This window comes from Falco punctatus (assembly GCF_963210335.1).
Source record: "Falco punctatus genome assembly, chromosome: Z".
NCBI classification, from domain to species: Eukaryota; Metazoa; Chordata; class Aves; order Falconiformes; family Falconidae; genus Falco; species Falco punctatus.
This window is the reverse complement of record NC_137586.1, coordinates 79,873,326-79,894,286: the sequence shown is the minus strand read 5'-3', so window position 1 is coordinate 79,894,286 and position 20,961 is coordinate 79,873,326. Positions and strand designations below refer to the sequence as shown.

General features: G+C 36.5%; 1 protein-coding gene across 6 annotated transcripts in view; it reads left to right on the top strand.

Annotated features, from left to right (window-relative positions):
- The window catches only part of ADGRV1 (adhesion G protein-coupled receptor V1), a 299,412-nt gene that overhangs the window by 113,658 nt on the left and 164,793 nt on the right, over positions 1-20,961 (top strand). For 5 of the 6 annotated variants that reach the window (XM_080371326.1, XM_080371327.1, XM_080371328.1 and 2 more), the window contains 20 exons: positions 1,230-1,438; positions 2,175-2,348; positions 2,753-2,935; positions 3,717-3,896; positions 4,519-4,683; positions 6,019-6,136; positions 6,694-6,817; positions 8,006-8,144; positions 8,282-8,467; positions 8,785-9,017; positions 9,499-9,647; positions 9,759-9,960; positions 10,410-10,629; positions 11,846-12,085; positions 13,385-13,534; positions 14,339-14,812; positions 15,581-15,724; positions 16,965-17,136; positions 17,513-17,648; positions 19,290-20,137. In XM_080371326.1, coding sequence (XP_080227452.1) covers positions 1,230-1,438; positions 2,175-2,348; positions 2,753-2,935; positions 3,717-3,896; positions 4,519-4,683; positions 6,019-6,136; positions 6,694-6,817; positions 8,006-8,144; positions 8,282-8,467; positions 8,785-9,017; positions 9,499-9,647; positions 9,759-9,960; positions 10,410-10,629; positions 11,846-12,085; positions 13,385-13,534; positions 14,339-14,812; positions 15,581-15,724; positions 16,965-17,136; positions 17,513-17,648; positions 19,290-20,137 — 4,446 coding nt within the window. Of the gene's footprint in view, positions 1-1,229; positions 1,439-2,174; positions 2,349-2,752; positions 2,936-3,716; positions 3,897-4,518; positions 4,684-6,018; positions 6,137-6,693; positions 6,818-8,005; positions 8,145-8,281; positions 8,468-8,784; positions 9,018-9,498; positions 9,648-9,758; positions 9,961-10,409; positions 10,630-11,845; positions 12,086-13,384; positions 13,535-14,338; positions 14,813-15,580; positions 15,725-16,964; positions 17,137-17,512; positions 17,649-18,204; positions 20,138-20,961 lie in introns of those variants that run through there. The other variant, XM_080371330.1, reaches the window with a different exon arrangement.

Below are 20,961 nucleotides of genomic sequence, written 5' to 3'. Positions count from 1 at the left end.
GATTTTTCTGCTTGCCAGCTGTGTGTTTGATTAGGGTTATGTCAGTTTTCCTCCCAGGCACCGAGTGAAGTTGTAAAGGGTCTGCCAGGCAGTTGGCCAGAGGAGGACTGCTGCAATGCTCCAGCTCCTGCCCTCCCCGCTGGCCCAGGGAGCTAGGCAGCTGATCGCTCTGGCATCCTGGTAGTTTTCCAGGGCTTTCCATGGGCTATTTGTACTTCAAAAGTGCAATTTAAATTTTCTAGCTATTTAATATTCTGTCCAAAACAAATAAAATTTATGGAAAATATATTTTCCATCAGAATATATTATTGCAGCTAAAACCTCTTCACCAGTTCTATTTTAAAGTGAATTAGTGTTGCCCCTTTTTTAGCTCTTGGAAGTATTGTGAAGGTGTTCTGTTGGTTCCTTACATACACACACATGCACATTATAAACGTTTGTACTTTGAAGTGAGCTTCGAGGCTTGTTCTTAGGTTTCATTTGCTGCACAGATTCTTTTCTGGTCTTTAAATATTGTATTTTTAATGAATTATATACAGGTGCTAACTGTGAAGTAGTATCTAGTTAATACAAGTAACAGAAACTAGTTTGAAGTACAAAGCTGGCTGCTCTTTATTGTTTTTTATTTCTCCAGTCATAAACCCAGCACTTTTAGCCAAGTGCTGGGTTTGGTGGTTTATTGGAAAAAAATTGCAGAACTTCTTTCCCGAAAGGGATCTGAGCCAGACTGATACAAGCGTGTCTCATTTTCTTCAACATTTGAGTTAAGGAAATGTAGCATTTGCAGCCAGAGTGATGTCTCCAATGCTGCTTTCTGTATTGGAATCAATAGTGATTTCCCAGAATTGTGAAGACCAGGCAAAATAGCAAGATGGGAGTTCTAAAGGAAAACTAAATAAAAATGTCAACATTGAAGTAACACTTTATGTAGCAAACCTTTGAAACTATAAATATCCTGTATTTTTATTCTGCTTTTTTACAATTCCGCAGTTTTACAATGCTTTCCAGACATACATGCTGTGTGTTGTGTTTGTTCACACTGCTTGTATGTGCTCGTTTGCCTGAGTCACTGAATTACCCAAGTATTGTTTTGTTGCTAAGCAGAACTGAAGTGGGCTCTAGCAAGTAGCTCCATTACAGTTAGGTGAGCTGAAAAGCAAGCAGGACAAGGGTTAAAACAATCATGACTTGATTTTTTTTTTTTCCCTCTCCCCCCGTTCTTGTTACAGGGCGAGTGAATTCAACGATTCTTACTTTACAAATTGTTCGAGAGCAAGGGTTTGTTGGAGAGATTGCAGTTCAGCTGAGCACCGCACCTAACTTTGACCTTCCCTTTTCCAACCAAGCAACAGAGAATGAGGATTATATACTGGAAAAGAAGACAGTCATGATGGCAGAGAACACAACAGTAACTTCTGTCGTAGTCACTATTTTGCCTGTGAGTAGTCTTAACAACAACTTCAGCTAATAGTATCTTTTAAGGAAAGGGAAAATGGTTCTGTTTCTATACCAGAAGTAGTTTAGCATTCTGGAAATGGCTGAGGTGGCATTCTTGCCTTATCAGATGGTTGTATATCAGTAAGAATTGCAGTCATCTCTTTCAAAAGAATTTGAGTACTCACCACTGAGAATGAACCAGGCTTTTTGTTGTAGTCCCAAAATTAATGTCTAATCGGGACAAAGGAAAAAATTGTGAATGTCTTAGGTGCTTGCTGGTTTTTCAGCTTGTTGCAGGTTTTTACGGAGGATTTATTTTACTTTACGTGCCTCTTAACAGATCTGTTCTGTAGTTCAGGAGATGTTAATTTTTTCACCAAAAATATTTATATTCTTTAAATATACTCAGAATAGACTTACTGTTTTTCAAGTTCTGGCTTAATTTCTGAGATCTAGCCATCCTTCTTACATGTAGGAGAAGCAAGTGACAGTCAGCGCTACTTTCTACCATTCTTACAGGTCTGGAATCAGACTACCAACTTCAGTTTCTACAGCTCAGCAAGGGTAGTGGTAGTCTTCTTCGCCTTTCATATAAAGTGAAGCAAGGAACTGATTATGTGGTCTCAAGTGCTGAGAATTTCTGGACAGTAGGCAACCTAGAAGTAGTCAGCTTCCTGCTTGTGTTATAACTTAGAGTGTTTTATTAAAAAAGTGAAATTTAAAAATACGTTTTGCAGGACAATGTTCCAGAATTAGAGGAAGGTTTTATAATCAATATTACTGATGTGCAACTGGTCAGTTCTCCCACTGGAGGTCAGCCAAGTGTGAAGAGGATTGGGTTAGAAATAGCTGAAATAACAATTGAAGAAAATGATGATGCCAGAGGAGTCTTTAGTTTCAATGTTACAAAGGTAAGTAAGTCTGAATGAAGAATATTTATAGTAGCATCCCAGCAGGAGAGTCTGTGTTTTCAGACCAGTTCTGATAGTGTTCTAATAGGCTTTATGACAATAAAGTGTTCTGGATAAAAGGCCAGATACCAGACAAATAATTCCTTCTTTAGAAGTTCTTCACAAATAATATATGAAATTTATTTGGGAGCTGGAAGTGTTAAAACTGGTGTCATGTAATATTCTGACATGGACCTCAGGAGGTCATCTAATTCAGACTTCTCTGCAGAGCAAGGTCAATGTGAAATTCAGACCAGTTTACAGGTGGTTGTCTATTTCTGAATTTATTTTTACCTGCAAGTGAGTGTTTAAAACAAAACAATAAAAAAGTTGTGACATTCAGTAGTTTTTATTTGAATTTACAGGATATAACTGGAGCTGTTGTTGGTTATGAGGTACCGCCACCACAGAATATATTGAAACTTCGAGTTGTTCGACAGGCTGGGAGGCTTGGGTCAGCAACTCTGTACTGGGAAGCCATTCAATCAACCGCTACCTTTGAAGACTTTGCACCATCATTTGGAAACCTCACATTTGCAGATGGGCAGGTACGCACTTGCTGAAAGTTTAACTGTCTCTGAGTTACCAGCTTTAGAGTTTCTCAAATAAAAGTTTTCTTCCAGCAGATTTGCATCTTTTTATTTGAAACATTTTATTTATGGCCTTTTGTATGTGAGTGATGCTCCTGACTTCAGTTCTTTAACATGGAAAAGCAGAATGTTCATAAGCATTGACCAAATAGGGTTGTATGCCTTTGGTACCTCCACAAGTGAAGGTCTAATTTCTAGTAATAAAGCCTGTTACACTGAAAATTTGTAACACAACCTGTTAAAATCTCTGTAATTTAAACCTGTAATTTAAACCCTGTTAAAACCTCTGTAAAATCTCAGAATAGGCCTATATGTTTTCTTAGCTGTGTTCTACATACAGTTTTAAATTTCATGCTGCCCCTGATGATACTTTGTATACACAAGGCGTTTTGATTTCAAGTGAACAGAAGGGGTCTTTGGCAGATAGAAGTATATACTTTGTGAGCAGAATTTTGGCTTAAGTACAGTGTTGCCTACCCACACTTCCTACTGAGTACCAAAGCAGAGCAGTGCTGGTTTTAACATGCAAGATTTATGTCGATGGACTTATAAACCACTCTTGAAGTTTTGTTATCTTATTATAAATATACAAGTCTTATAAGAAATAAGCACAACTGAACAATGTTTTTTTTATTATTAGATAAAATTTACCTATTTTAAATTTCAGATTTTTTTCCAAAATTTCACAGAATATTATAAGTGAAACTTTGTTGCTCTTTTTTTCTAACAATTTCTGCAGGCTACAGGAGAAATAGAAATTACAATCATAGATGACAGTGAAGTTGAATTCCTTGAGATATTCAAGATTGCCCTGGTGAGGGTAACAGGTGGTGCAAGACTTGGGGATGACACCCTGGTAACTGTCGCTATTCCACCAAATGATTCCCCTGTTGGAGTATTTGGGTTTGAAGAAAAGAATGTGAGTTCGATTTGTATTGCACTCTTCTGCTAAAGCTGCATAGTCGGTTTGTGTCACTAACACATAGCCAATTTTGGTAAGCTTTCATTGCAGTGGAAGATGACTTTACTGAAAGGCATATTAGTGCTTGCCTTCCTCTAGCTGTGTAGGATGGTAGTAACAGTGACAGTCCTGCTACATAGGTGTAGATTTCTGCATGCCTGAGTCAATTTAATTCAGTATACTAGCAACTGAGGACATCACAGGTAGGATTTTTGGTAGTCTGTTAAATATTAAAATGATTTAGTAACCATCTGTATAACTGAAAATAAAGTTTGGAAAGAAGTTATGAAACCTCATCTTGTTCTTGTCACTGAATGATTCTTCTGCTCTCCATTTTGCTGGTGCTGTGCCTGCTTGTGACTCATTGTCTGTGATTGTTTTGAATCATAGGGCTTACAGAATTAATACAAGTGACTAATCTTTGCTAGCGTAATTAAACACATTCCGTACGTCTATTATCTTCCTGTTGATTTTCACTCTTGTCCCTATTTTGCATTGTCATTGATAATGCTTCTTGTCTCAAGCCTGTATAGATGCCTGTTGCTACAGCTTTTCCTACTGCCTCCTCTTTCTTCATCAGGTAACAGTGAAGGAACCTCAGACACCTGATGACCCTGCTGCAGTCGCACTGCTCACCGTCAGTCGAAGTCAAGGAGGACGAGGAGCAGTTAAAGTGTTATGGATTCTTGAGGAAGCAGCCAGATATGATCTGACTCCTCTGAATGGTACCCTTCAGTTTAATGAGGTATTTATGATGTTGCAATAATTATTACTATTAGATATTTATAAATACTTTCTTCTTCTTATGTGTGTTTGCATGGTGGTTGTTATACATTTGTAGAAGTAGGGAGTTATTAAGTATTATAATACTAGGAAAAAGTGAGTTTCAGCTGATGGGGTTAGCAGTATGCTGTGTTTTTTCAAACAGAAAAGGAAAGCTTTTTTTAAGGTAGCATAATGTCATCATCAGGAAGATAGGCTTTTCAAATCTGAACTGTTTTTACAATTAAGAAAGAGGAACAAAAATGTACCGCATGTTACAGAAACTTTTTTCCATTGCAGCATCAGACAAGTGAAAGGGAGGAATGATGCTGAAAGTGTGGGAAGGATAAATAAACGCTCAAAATATACAGATTCAAAAAATAAATAATAAAATGTCCCAGTAACTTTCTAACTGGACATTATCATTTGATTTATATTTCTTGGCAGGTTAAAAAATTCTGAAGCAGAAGCTGAAATACTGGATATTTTTAAGCTATTGTTGTTATCTTAATACTGGTCTTTCATAATCTGCTTAAAATATTTATTGAAGAAGAGTGTTTTAACACAAAGCATACTCTTTTCTGTCTGTACAAGCTTATTTTATGTTAAATGAATAGCCATACCAGTTGTTTCTCTTCATCAGCTGGAAAATAGGGTTTTTTTTGTAAGACCACCAATATTTGGAAAAGTTTTGCTATCATTATGCTATCCTTTCTCTACTGGTAGGCCTGGGCATTGTTTTTTCTTCCTGAAGTTCTTATATATGCATACATGTAAGAATACAAGTATGTATGTATGGTGTATACTGGAGTTATACAATGTATACCTACTTTTTTCCTATATTCTTATTTTAAGCATTTGCTACTGCCCAATGACAAAAATGGGAATTAGACAGGAATTTGCTATGACCTAATATATCTAATCTTAATAATGTTAATTGTTAGAATGTATGTATGCTATTGAATATGCACTTTCTGGTGGAAAAAAATTCCCCTAAGTTGCAAATCATGTGAATACATTTTCAAAGTAATCTTAGTCATCATTTGGTTGAAAATAGATGGGGTATTTTTAGGGTGGCACATGATGTTTGAGAGAGAATTTTTATTATTTATTAATCTGTGAGAAAATTTTTTCAGCCTGATCAGAAATGTCATATTTTAAAAATATTACAGAACATATCAAGCATATGCATGCTTAACACTTGATTTGTTAAAGAAAAAACCTCTTTTTTATGATACTGTATTTTTTAGTTTCACTTAATGTATGTATACCTACCTACCTACCTACCTATCTATCTTCTGGTCTTTGTGTGATGCAGACTGAGTACCAGAAGTTGATTGTTTTACATGCGATACAGGATGGTCTGCTGGAGGGGAATGAAACATTTACCATTCACCTAGTCTCTACTGGTGATGCAGAGATATCCCCTGTAAATGGTAAAGAAATGATTCATTACATTCTGAGACATTTCATATGAGTATTCTAGCAAATCTGTTCATATTATTTTAATCTACAGTATTTATATATTTTGTTACCGCTAGGTGGTAGCAGTTTAACCATCAGCCTTTTTCCCTAAGTTGTTTCCTTATCTGAAGAAATCTAAGAGAATTTTAGGTCATAATTTTTAATTCTAAATTAATTGTTGGTGTAGAATTTTGTGTTCAGATAGTTAACATTGTCTGTAAAGAATTCTTTAACAAAAAGGAGCAAAACCAAAAACCAGGTTCAGACCTGTAAGAACTGTAAAATAATTTAATTTGTAAGGGGCCATCCTGGAAGCGTCATCTAGTTGAAAATCTGGCTCAGGGAGCAGGAGACTTCACAATTAGATCAGGTTGCTAAATGCATTGTCCACCCAAATTCTAAATATATTGAAGGATGGGAGTTCTGTGGGCCCTCTGGAAAGCCAGTGTTTAACCACTCATGTTACAAAATTTGCAGAAGTTAGCTCATTAGTTTTCATTTACCATGAGAATCTTTGTTCTCTTCATAGGTGTTGCAACCATCATTATTGTGGGTGATGAAGGAGCTTCTGGGGTGGTTGGGATAGCCCATTCTTCCAGGCATGTTCTGATTGGAGAACCTTCAGGAAATTATAATGGAACTGCTCTTATTAGGTAGGTACAATACTCATTTTTCCAAAGGAAAAACAACAGATCGGTTTCAAAAGCTGTGAGACTCCACATCTGGGTAAAATTTCTTAAGTGTTGCATTTCATTAATACTTAAAATCAGAACTATTTTTAAAGTCAGATGTTTGCTTTTAGAGAAGGGCAGATTATACTATATCTGTGTCTTTTTATTCCTGCTGTGGAGCTCCAAATATTCCTCTCAGTCTTCAAATAATTTACAACATTGATACATCAAAGGAAAGAGGATTCCAATCAAAGGGAGGGAGAAAGGGAATCAATGGGATTTGAAGGTGCTTTGTGCTTTTTGGAATTCATTTCAGGATTGGTGCCTGAAATGTATTTCCATTTATGATGGCTAGCATAACCAAAGTGGAAACTGGGTTTTTAGTTGAATCAAGATGCAAGTATTTCACTGCATTTAGTCAACTGAAAACACAATGAAGGAATGAAGATGTTACCATAAATTCTAAGAGTATTGGAAAAAAGGATTACAATACTTTCCCTTGGTCAACCAGCAAATACAAGCAACAGAACAGCTTCTCATGCTGCCCAGAGAAGCCCGAAAGACAAAGTGATGCTTTGTGCAGCAGTAGTTGCAGATCATGTTGTAGATCATGTTAGGTATAGACACATTTTTGCCATAACTTAGTTTGCAGAAACTGATGTCATGAGTAGGATTAGGCTCTAGGTTTTTAGACAAACAGCAGACAGAATATTTCTCAAACAACTTCATAGGAGTATTCTACTGTCCTTTTGCCTTTAAATAAATAAATAAATAAATAATTGCCTCTGGCATTACTCTTAAGTTCCATTCCCATTCTGTTTTGCATATCTATCTATGGAAAAGCAGAATGGAACCAAGAGAGCTCAGTTTTCAGTCCCCACCTTTGGGCTATATGTGCAAAGAAACTTTAAAGACCTTTCAGTAAAAAATACAGCTCAAGATGCCTCCCAGCATAGGGAAATAAAACAGAACTGCAGAAATGTTACTGCTCTGAATAGGGAATTGTAAAGATCTTAATAGTGTCATAGTACATTAAAACTCAAGCTTCACAGTGCTGATAACATTTCTTTCATGCACAAAGTCCATCTCTGATTGTAAATACTATATATATACATATCTATATATACTAAAGGTAGAAAATAAAATCCATGTTTGTCTTCTTACCTGCAGCCTGATACGTGGCCCAGGGATTTTTGGTGAGATCATAATACACTGGAACATAACACCTCCTCATCACACAGAATTTATTGAGACATCGGGGACCCTGACAATGCGAGACAGGCAGTCTGCAGCAGTTGTTCTAATACAGGTATATGAGAGGTTTTACACAACTGGCTATTTCAAGTACTTCCACTTATTTAGTTAGTATCTTGGTTAGAAATTATTCATACCTCTTTCCTTGGAAATGGTTTAAATCCTGTTAGCTTTCTTGATTCTTCTCCCTAGGCTGTAGATGACAACCGTCCAGAGGAAAAACATTACTACCAGTTTCAACTAACTGGAGTCAGTGCTGGAGGACTCATAAATGAATCTAGCAGCACAGCAAATGTTACCATGGCTGCCAGTGATTTTCCGTATGGAGAGTTTACATTTTCACGGGAACTATTGCAAACAACAGAAGAAGAAAAATGGGTATTAGATTAAAATTCCTTCTTATATAAAATATTAATAGATATCAATATTGTTGCTAGATTTATGCTTAACTTTAGGAAAAACCCACAAGATTTATCATAACACATCCCCCAGAATGCCTGTCTGAGGCTTTTGGAGTTTTCTAATACTCTGAGAAAGAAGGCTATCTGCAAAGTCACATGTACTGTGTATTTTCTAAAGCACATAGTTGTTACCTGACAGAACCATTAGAAAGATGCCTTTAGAATAGTCTCATAAAGGCAGCTGTAGCAGAAAAACAAAACCATTTTTAAAATAAAATGTCCTCTTTCCCTCAGGTTAACATCACCATTGTGCGTTCCAGGGGATCCTATGGCAAAGTGCGTCTCCGCTTTCAGATAATAAATGGGACTGCAGAGGAGGGAATTGATTTTACTCCCACAGTGAGGGAATTGTTGTTTGAAGCACATGAGGAAAGTAAGATTATTTTGGTTGAAATTCACGATGATGACTTCCCTGAAGGTCCTGAAGACTTTTCAGTGATGATTACTGAAGTGGAACTCCAAGGAAGGTAAAGATAAAATTCCCAGTTGATTGATTACAAGCAGAAGAACAAACTGTATTTGAAATCTGATCTATCTGCAAAAAGTCATAACTGGAGTTCAGCTGTTTTACTGTATAATCTCCTAATGTGGCTACAATAGTAATTCTAATAGAAATTGGATGTATCAGGTACCCAATTCTTTTAACATTAGTACAAAGATTTTGCTGATGAAGATTTATTAAGGCTGGAAGTCCTTAGGCTGTCAAGCTGTCAAGTTGCATGAAATCAGATAAAATGAGAGTGAAAAGTAAAATATACATGGAATAAACTACTATTTTTGGACTGGACATATGATAGTTTGAAAAAGTGTGACCAAAAGTCTTTGGTGATAACTGATAAATGTGAGAATATTTGTGTGTTTGTGGTAGTTTACAAATTGTCATACCTGCATTTTAATACTTTCACAAGAAGAATTTTTAATGTAATTTTCTTTTTATGTTCTTGCAAGTGGATTTGATTTTACTGTAAAAGAAAATGGTCTACAGATTGATCAACCTCCAACAATAGGAAATATGTCCACAGTACGAGTCACTATAGCAAAAAGTGATAATGCAGAAGGCATCATAGAATTTGATCCTCGGTATACCCTTCTACAGGGTAAGTTTACTTAAATTTTCGCTGTGGTTTAGTTAGTAAGTTAGTTAGACAAGACTGTGGCTATGGCATGAATTTTGAAATAAAATAACTTTTTCTCAATTATTCTTGCAGTGGAAGAGGATGCTGGATTAATCATGATTCCTGTTGTAAGAAAGCATGGAACTTATGGCTATGTAACGGCTGATTTTCTTTCTCGAAGCATTTCTGCACTTCCTGATGGTGTTGATTATATCATCCACAATAATTCTGTCATTTTTTATGATGGCCAGAACCAGACTTTTATTTATATCTCTATTATAGATGATGAAGAAAGGTAATTAGTTTTTCATATGTTTATTCACTAATTTACTTCTGAGATATCCTTTTTTAGCATTTGCAGTATGCCTGTGTTTAGAATTGGAACTGAAAAACAAATTTCTGCAGTGCGGAAAAATCACCTAAATTTAAAAGGGGATAAAAGAAGCTATTATTAGAGTTTCATAATTCCTGTTAAAGTTAATGAAAACAAATAGTTTTTTAAAATAAGAATATCAGAAAATTTGGGTGTTAATACAGTTGTGCATAACAAAATATTTTGCCCTTTTTTTAATTTTAACACGAGTAGAAATAGAACATTGTTGCAATTGTGAGAAATCTTCTGCTGTATGCTTACAGAGATGACTTCTGGAAACCTTTAAACTGTTGGATGCATGATTGAATGTAGAGTTTATTGGTTTTTTTACCCTCGGATATTTCAGAATCTCTTTTTCTTTTTCCATACAGTGAATTTGCAGAGCAATTTGAAATCCAGCTGACAGGAGCCAGTGGTGGAGCAGTCCTTGGGCCCCACCTAGTGAGCCAGATCACTATTGCTAAAAGTGACTCCCCTGAGGGCATCGTCCGATTTCTCAACCAAACTCGAATTATTCTTCCCAACCCTGATACAACCACGGCAGTGTCGCTGGTGCTGGAAAGGGCTGGAAGATTGTTAGGGGAGACACAGGTGGGCCCTGGCTGCCAAATACTGAATGCTCTCCAGTGACTTGGTCAAAAAGCTCCTGCATTTTCCTTCAAGAGCTTCTTTGTGACCGATTGCTAATAGCATAATTGCAACTCTTTATTAAACATGAATTGTGTATAGCTGCAGTATAACAGAAAATCTTGTTTCCCTTTTAATTTTCTGTTTCTCCTCCTGTTTTCTTTCCTTTATTGTGGTTTTGTGTACTTTGTTTTGAACTAGCTCCTAATCCCGTCAAAAATATGGTTCATTTCATGTACGACCACTAGTTTAATTTAATTTGGTTGAATTACTTCCTGAAGCTGACCAATTGTTTTTTCAGTACATTTTTTTGAGTTTTCTAGATTTTGGGTTTTTTTTTGTTGGTTTGGATATTTTGTGGCTTTTTGTTATTTGCTTTTGTTTTGTTTTGTTTTGGTTTTTTTTACTTTATACAGACCACTGACAAAGTGAACATACAAATATCAGCCAGGGCAGGCCTTTCATAGTCTTGGCAAATAACTGAAAAATTGGCCTTAAAGGCCATGAGCTCCTTTTCTCTCCATATAAAAATGGTCTTTGTCTTCTTTGCTTTTTCTAGTAGTCGTTGGAGAAAACTGGAAAACAATTAAAAGCCCAAAATAATAATTTTAAAGTGCTGAATATGACCTCCTTCAAAGTATATCTGATTTGTGGGAAATTCTGAAAATATTCTAGCTTTTGATCAGACTGAAGAAGTATGAATCATAAGTTGAAGGACTGAAAACTTTTATTGCGTAAAATATTTGTTATTTTCAGTCTGGGTATCACACTTCACAGGGAATGGTTTTGATCATGAGTACTCATTTGGGGAGCTTCACAACAATTGTGAAAGGGCGAGAAATAGAAACTGTGTGCTTCACATTACATGCTAAAAAAATATCAGTTTCTCTTCTTTTCTATTACCAATATCTAGGATTAAATAAACTGTCATTGTGGCTAACTAACACTTCAAAATTTCCATTTGTAATTAGTCATGCTTACTTTTCCAAAGGATTATATATTTTCCCACATAGAATTCATTGTGAATATTTTGTATTCTGTATAAACAATGAAGATTTGAACGTAGCTAGTTACCAGATACAAGAATTTTTGTATCACTTGTGATACTCTGTCATTTTTTTCCCTTTGAGACTAGTATAATATACTGCCACTCTAAATCTGAAACTGGTATCTTCCACAGATTAACTGGGACATCTTGGGACCCAATTCAGAAGAGGTTTTACCTCCCCTGAATAGTGACATTGGTGACCCTGTGAATGGGTCATTCTACTTCGGAGAAGGAGAAGGAGGTCTGAGAACCATTAATCTACAAATCTATCCTCATGAAGAAGTTGAAGTTCAGGAGACCTTCATTATTAGACTGAGCCTCATGAAAGGTGAAACAGAAATAGATCCTAAGGCGAACAGTATTACACTAATAGTAAGTCTTTTCTTTCTTCTGAGATCTCTGTTAATGTTGGTATTTATCCTGCAAAGGTTAAAAAATCAATCGTAATGATCACATAGTTTGTCATTTGGCTTTTTTGTCCTCTGTACTGCTTAGGTGTATTACAGCTTCCTTTCATTAAAAAAAAAAAAAAAAAAAAAAAAAAGGTGAACAATCTGTCAGTAAAATTTGGTACATAAGTTCTGACCTAGCCCTCTTACTTGTAGATTTCTGTGGTTCTCTTTGGAGAGAGCATGGACTGGGACCTCATTTCTAAATGTGTTTCTTGTTCATCCCTTCTTGACCGTTTCGTCTCCTCCAGCTGTCATATATAAAAGAAGGAGATAATCTGGCTATTGCAGAGCAAGAGAAATGCAGAATTTGTGGGAGAAGGCAGAGGGAGTTGTCAAAAACAGATTACTGCTCTAGGGATACTGCAACTAAGGAAATATTTATAAGGCTGCTATAAGTAGCCCACAAAAAATATATATCTTTCCTTGAAATTTGATTATTATTTTTTTTTCTGTCTGTAGAGTGTTGATGGAATTAGCTCCTGTTTCCATAGGCTGCTCAGTTTCTCCTTTAGGGACCCAGATTTATTCTGCGGACTGTAGTGTTTCACCCTGCACACCAATGAATTGGTTTCTCAATAGGTGCTGATGTTACAACTCCATAAATCCAGTAATTGTTGTGGCAGCTACTGATTCACACAGGTGGAAGTGGATGACCTCTATCCCAGAGGGCTAAGTTTGCAAGCTGATAATGTCCTAAGAGTTTCTGTACACCAGCCCAAGATGCCTGGGTGTTTCCTGCGTTAATATCAAAATATTCAGATACAGCATTTGAAATAAAATTCTGTCCTTTTCTTCTTTGGACACGGGGACTGAAAACTGCTAAGGGGTTGTTCATACTTTCTCATCTGTCTCTTGGTATCAGTTTGATTCCTGTTGAATTTAGATTCTGCTTAAACTTTATGTATCACTGTAAGACTTTCTCACGAAAGAGCAAGTCACCTATATATCTCATATAACACTTTTGCTTTGTGTGCATGTGCATGTCTGTGTACGTGCATGGGCTTGATATCACGCCCTTCTCATATCTTGATGATCCTGTCTACCAAGCTCTTTTTTATTTTCTAACTACTGATGTACTTTTGCATCTTTTTAAAAGGAGAAAACTCAGTAGGAAGAGCTAACAGATGTGCGCCTTGTAGCTTCTAGCAATGACAATCTCAATGGTTTGAAAAAATACAATTCTACATTTCTGATTTTTTGTTTGTTTACTTTTGTACAGATACAGAAGTTCGGTGATCCCAATGGAATTGTACAGTTTGCTCCTGAATCATTAACTGAGAGTAATTATACAGAACCTTCAGCAGTGGAAGGGCCACAAAGTATTACACTGTTTATCAGACGAATTCAAGGCACTCTGGGAAACATAACGGTATTCTCACTCTCTTCTTAATGAACTATATAATCTGAAATCATCCTTGGTATCAATGTATGGAGCAATATCTTATTCTGTGCCTTTTAATGGCTTATTTCTTGAATTAATTTGCTTTTTACACTGAATTTAGCAAGGGTTCAGCCCTAGTACTTGTGGTTTCGAAAGCCAGATTCAGGCACCCCTGGTCAGGGATAAAAAAAGAAAAACAGTACTGCAGTGCTTCTCTTGCTTTCTCTCTCCATCTCCTCCTGTGCTTTTGATGGGAGAACAGAAGAGACCGTGCTTTCATAGTAACCTTTCTTTGAGATCATCACAATATACTCTTTTCCAGTAATATCTAAAGGTAAGAACCAGACTTTTTTGAACAGTCACATTTGTTTTTCCCTAAAGTTGTTTAAGCATTTTAACAGGTACTTGTTTAGTTGAAAAAAAAAAATCAATCAAAGCATCTGCTGCGTTTAATGACAAGTCTTCACCCCTTTCTGATGTGAAGAATCTTGGAAACAGGAAAACCAGCAAGGATATTTTGGTGTAAAAATAGAAGTAATTCCAAAAAATTGTTCAGAGATTCCATACAGCTTTACATAACACTCTAGTACTGTTAGAGGCACAACACACCCTGCTGTAAGATAGTCTGTGTACTTCTTTCTGTGCATACCTAAGCTAATTTTCATTTTACCCACTTAAAACCAATCTGTTCCATATCCTATCTATACTGAATCCTGAATATGATTGAAAGTTTCTGACTCTGTGGGTCATTTTGCTTTCTTTTGTTTTGTGCATTTTCTAAACTCATTTCAGGTTTACTGGGAAATACATAGCGAATCTGACATCACAGGTGACTTCCTTAGGACTGAGGGATCTGTTGTCATTGCTCACCAGCAGAGTACAGCTGAGATAATTATCTACCTGTTACCTGATGATGTTCCAGAACTGGATGAAAACTATGTGGTGCATCTGATTTCAGTAGAAGGTGGAGCAGATTTAGACCAAGACAAAAAAATGTCAAAGATAAATGTTTTTGCAAATGATGATCCTTATGGAGTGTTTGCCCTGTACTCTGATCAGCAGTCAGTATTCATAGAGAGAAACCTGGATCGGTATGTTCAGATTAATGTAACTCGGCATGCTGGAGCATTTGGAGATGTGATCGTTGAGTACTATATCAAGTCTCATCATGAAGAGGCACTAATTGAACCTGAGAATGAGATGGGATGCCTCACGGTAAAAGATGGTGCCAGCTTTGGAGCAAAAAGAGTGCCAATAAGCAACCAGGTCTGTATTACTCTCTTTGGTCCTATGATATCTATTGTTTCCATTTGTGTTCATCACAATACAAATATGCTGGAATAAGAGACCGGACTCTCAATAGTATCCATTGTGAAGAAACAGAAAAGAGAGTTTTATTATTATGAATTTCCTATTTATGGAACAGAAACTGGATTGAAATATCATGTTTTAAGATAATAATGGCAAAATCACTGCTGTGCATGTGTTCAAATATTCAGTATTTCTGTCATTGCTTTGTGGTACTATGAGTTCAATATTTCATTATTATTATACGTATGGCACTATTTTCTCAAATTTCCCTTTCGGATAGTAGTGATATGTCAGTGCTGACTCATGAAGCAGCAGATAAATTTACTTGGAGTTCTCAGTGTTCCCTGGTTGTTTGTTATTATTATTAGAGTCTTACATCCACACTCACATCCCATTACATCCATTTTATGTCTTTTTAATCCTAAGGATTAAAATCAAGCAGAGGCCCACTGTGTTAGATGCAATTTATTAAAATGGCAGTAGTTTCTCTACAAATTCACATTCAAACAAACTGTTGGTAAATGACATGCACAATAAAGATGTTCTAGCTGTATTTCTTTTGAGAAACGTAGTCAACAAAACACTTGTCTTGAAAACACTGCTTTTTGTGTGCAAGTGGAACAAAATCTGCAGATTGTTCTGCAACTTAATTTGAACTTGCATATATAATGTTTTTCGTGGAAGCAAATTTCTACTGTTTTAATTAATTTCTCTCTCTCAAAGGCATTTATTTTACTGGGCTTGAATTTTACTCTGGAACTGATTAATGTAAGCCTGGTTACAGAAAGTGCCAAGGATGTGCCTAAAATATTAGGAAAAGCAAAGTCAGCTGTTCTGCTTGTTCCTGAGGAAGCTGCCAATTCACAGGTCAGTAGACTGGCTGCAGTGTAATCTTTCTGCCACAGAAGGAAGGTACACTTCCTTACAGAAGATAGCTGCTGTAAGAATTCACTTGGCACCCTTGTGTTTTCATCATTGCAACCAATTTAATAAATTCTGACAAGACTTTCCCAGTTATTACTTGTACTGTATATTATCTTTTCTCTGCTACAAATTCTTAGATAAATGTGTTAATAGAGTTTGAAATTGTCTTTTCATCTATAAAATGTAAATAGTGTAAATATTACAGTTAGTTTATACTTTTGTTGACATGAAATGGAAGTTCTGAGACTTAGAGGAAAATAACTCAATTCTGAACAATGTTATTCCTTTAAGCATAGTAGCCCCGAAGTAAATAACAGCGGCATGTTGTATTATGTGCAAAAAGAGATGGACATCATGCTGGGTTTTAATGCAGTTGACAGTATATTTGGCTAGTCACTGAGTGGGAAAATTTCCATTTGTCTACTTCGTATCAGAATGAGAAAATTTGCCTATTCTGATATGGTTATGGTATATGTGATACAGTTCCCTTTTTGTATGTCAAGCGAAGACAACAGCATGGTGAGGTTTTAGTTCTCAAATTTTATTGAAGCTTTTATTTAATGATTTAATTGTCTTGAAGCACTGTTCTGTCTTTTAATTTGTAACTGAATTTAATCCACATGATCTTTCTGTAAACATCATTTACTACCATATATCCATTTATCATCGTTTTTAGAATGTGTGAATTATCCTTTCAGTCCCATTTGCTCAAAGAAAAAGAAAAGTAGATTGTACTAGCAAGAACAATTTTGCCAATAGTATCATGTGGCACCAACTTACTTTCCACTGGATAAACAGTAATTTATTTTAGATCTATGTGCATATATATACACATATAGTATTACATCTATTGCCTGTGAGCATTGAGGGCAGGTTGGTTTGTTTTTCTTTTAAACAGGCACAGAATGCTCTATTCAGTGTTTTCAGCACTGAAATGTCAGTTGTACTGGCCTTTTCCCTAAGATCTAGTTCTCAGAAACGTAAGATTTAGAAGCATTGTTAAAGATTTCTGAAGTATGTGTGTATATATATTCACACATGCATATATATATATATGTACATACATACATCTATATGCACACATAAATACCGTAACATGCCTATTTTACAAAATACAGTATGCTTTCACATATTGCCAATTTTTATTCCATTTCCTATAACAAAATCTACTGTGTTTGAACAGGTTGGCTTTGAATCTGTGATTTTACGACTTACAGATATTATAGCAGGGACAGGTCAGGCTGTCATAAGCAGAAAAGGAGTTTATGGCTCTGTAACAGTTACCTGGATTTCAGGATACCCGCCAGACCTAATTACTGACTTTGCTCAGCCAGGCAATATTACTCCCCCGTTTGGTAAGTACTTGTCCAAGGAAACAGCTGTTAAAAGTTGCATAAGTGCTCATACCACCTTTTAGTTGGTTGCACCTCTACGTGCTTCCTCTGTTAATGAAGAGTCATCAGAATGAAACTGGGTGGTCTGATTTTTACCTGTAAGGGATATGTTTCTTTTATGAGCAAAAAACCCCCCCTAAGCTTCATAGGTACATGTCTGAGAGGTAGGCACAATGCTCTGCCCCTGAAGGACGGGCCCTTATCATGCAGATTTCTTCTGCCTAAATGGAGTGGAATTGTGATTGAAGTCTTTGTCTCAGCACATTCCCAGGTAAAAAGAGGATTCCTATTTAGTGATTTTGACTTGTGCTCTCTCTCACTCTCTCTTTCCCTTCAGGTACTGTTGCATTTTCCTTTGGTGAGCAAAGCAAAGTGATTTCATTTCAGGCAACTCCAAGCCCAAACAAACATGAGTCATTTGCCATCACTTTAACAGCAGCGCACAGCAATGTGTCTGGTGGGGCTCGCCTGAGGTAAGGCTATTACTTATGGTTTCCAGTCACACAGATGCTGTAAGAATTATGACCTGCATACTGGCATACACCTTATACAAATCCCTATTAAATTACAGATAGCTAGCAAGCTATAGTGCCTTTGATATATTTGTATGTCTTGTCTTAGGTGGAAACAAGTGTCAGAACTGATCAAAACTGAGGCTTTTCTCTGGTTCCTGTCTATTCCATGTCACTGGGGTCCAAGGTGCCTAGAATATGCCTAGAATGATGGAGACAGTTAAGAAAATGAAGAACAGAGATCAACAGTTTTAGCCAGGAAGCTGAAGAATGAAAGCAATGTAACCGCTTTCATTAGTATCCCCAAAAATCCATATTTAGAAAATCTTAGATAACAAACATTATTTGAAACAAATAAAATGAAAAAAGGAATGCTCTGAAAATACCTAATTTATATAGAAAGCCCTTTTTATTCTTAAAAACAAAGCCATTACATTTAATGTAGTTTTCCGTCTCAGCCATGTGGTTGTCTATTCTTCAAACTATTTTCTTTTCATTCTTTCTTACTCATTGATAGCTAGAAGTGGTATAAAAAGAATGAACGTAGAATAACACTGCGTCTGGAGAAAGGTATTGGCTTTACCGTATCACAATTACACTGGCAAATCTGAAGGAAGTAAGGAATGGACTGGATGGCTAAACTCCTGAGAGTCACCCCTTCTCCTAGGCTTGTCTGTCCTGTGGACTGGTGTCCTCAGAGCACCTATTTACCGTGTGAGTCAATTATCTTGACTATATGAGAATGACCTTTCTTAAAAAACTTACGACCACATCCCACAGGAGGTAAAGCTGACAGTTACTTTGAAGAGTTTTTGGCTCCCGTACTAGTGGAAAGGGTCTACTTTTTTAACCAAAATCACTGTAATCTTTCCACAGCTTGGTAGCCTCCAGCACTGAATAATGGGTCAGTTATAGATATAAGTGTAATGCCTAAGGTTTTGCAAAGGTTCTAAGTCTCTGTGCTTAATTTCTAATAAGAAGGGGTTATATTTATTATGAAAAAAGCAGAGGTTAAATTGATATTGATAATAGAGCTCAGATCTGGAAAAATTACTATGAGTAATGTTGCGAGGGAGTAGTTAGCATTTCAAGGCCCCACTGTAAATTTTAAAATAACTTCCCTTCCTTCTTTAGCTTCCTTGCTAAAACTGTAGATCTGCTAGTACCTGTCTGCTCCACTGTTTTGCCTTGGTACAGGAAGTTTGTCCAATGGTTAAAACTGGTGTTACTCAGAGTGACTGTATCATAACATACCTCCCTGCGCTGTGTCCACAATAGAAAGACATCATACTTTCCTTTGCCTCTCCATTTTCTCAGGAAGACCTTACTTTATTTGTCCTTTACTCTGTATCCTGTGCTGACTCAGGATGGATGAAACCGGTGGAGGGCTGTTCAATCCAATCATTGCAAAAACATTTTTCTGGGAACCTCTTTAAATCTTGCTTGGTACAACTGCTACTTCTTCCCTCTACTGTTACACATTTTTTTAATCCGCTCTCTTACAACTGTCATTGATTGGTCACTGGAAATTGTGCTGCTTGGGCGTTTTACTTCTCATACTTTGTATTTCCTCTCTCAGTTTTGATATCTTTTCTGTTTCAGATCAGGATTTACAATAGCTGAAATTGAGCCAATGGGGATATTCCAGTTTGCTTTTAACTCCAGATCTGTTTCAGTTGAAGAAGATGTTCAGGCAGTCACACTACATGTCGAAAGATTGTTTGGTTTTCAAAGTAATCTCACTAAACTGACATATCAGACCATTCCAGGAAGTGCCAAACCACTGGAGGACTTTATACCCATTTACAATGGAGAGCTTATATTTTTATATTTTCAGACAAATGCTGTGATAGAAATATCAATAATTGATGACACTGTGTCTGAAATGGAGGAATTTTTTTTCGTAAATTTGACTGCTGTGGAAATTTTGGATGTTCAGCCTGTGAATCCTGACTGGAGTCCACGTTTCAATCCAGCTTTCAGTGTTGCAACAGTTAATATCCTGGCTAATGATATTTTTCATGGAATACTAAGTTTGGGGCCAGAGTTTATTTATGTTGAAGAAGATGCAAAAAGCAGTACCCCCAACACGGTGATACTTCATATCAAAAGGACCAAAGGTTTTACTGGTGATATTGAAGTAACTGTTAAAACCTTTGGGGGAGTAAGTGCACAGAGTGGTGTAGATTCATATCCTTTTGGAGATGTTTTTGGAAAATCAAACTTCACCTGGGCAATGGAAGGAGAAGATTTTGAGGAAAAGTCAGTCTCTCTGACTTTGCTGGATGGAGAAAGAGAAAGCAAAGTGTCCATAAAAATTTTTGATGATGATGAGCCTGAAGGACAGGAGTTGTTTTATGTTTTCCTGTCAGATCCTGAATGTGGAGCTCAGATTGTGGAAGGAAAGGATGAATATGGATTTGCTGCTTTTGCAACTGTGATTATTGCAGGTAATATTTTTTCTCCCCCAGAAAATTAATCAGTACATCTGAATTAAATAACAGTAGAGAACTGTCCGTTATCATATCAACTTTCATGTAAAGACTGGAATTCTATTTGATAATAAGCAGGCTATTTTATTCCCAAATCTTGAGTGTTCCAGATCAGTGGAATCATCTAATGCACAATCCCACTGTGCATCCCTTAGCAGTGTAGCTCAAAATACATTTATAGATGTTGCTTATGTCTGTTCTTGTCCTGGTTTACTTCATGTAGGGAAAAGGCTAAGCCTGAGTATTTTTCTTGCAGATGTAGTAGCATTGCAGGTTTTTTTGGTTTTCTTTGCCATGATGTCACTTTCACATTTTAAGGGGTTTGCACAAAGTATAAAACCCAGATTCTGTTTTCATTCTTTGATACTATGCAGTTCATGTCTGCAGTGTAGTCATCCTCTGCTTCTGGGGATGGAGGATAGGAATAGGCTTACACAGACATCAGGGGAGAATTTTTCTTTCAGTCACTACACGCTGCTGTGAGAGAGTGATCTCAGAGCTCATTTCCATTAGGATTTCGACACCTATCACACTTATGAGTTGAATATAAACCAAATTTAATCATAATGTAGATTAAATTTTAGAAACAAGGTGGGAATTGGAAAGTTTAGGCTAATCAAGAAAGCTCTATGTAAGGCCCAGCATTTACTGGAAGTTTGATGAATTTATATAGTCTTAGGAAAACAAAGTAGATATTGAGAACGAGGATTAAAGAGTACTGTTGGATAACTGTATGCAGCAACCAAGACTATATGCAAGAGCAGAGCAGAGCGTTCCCTTCG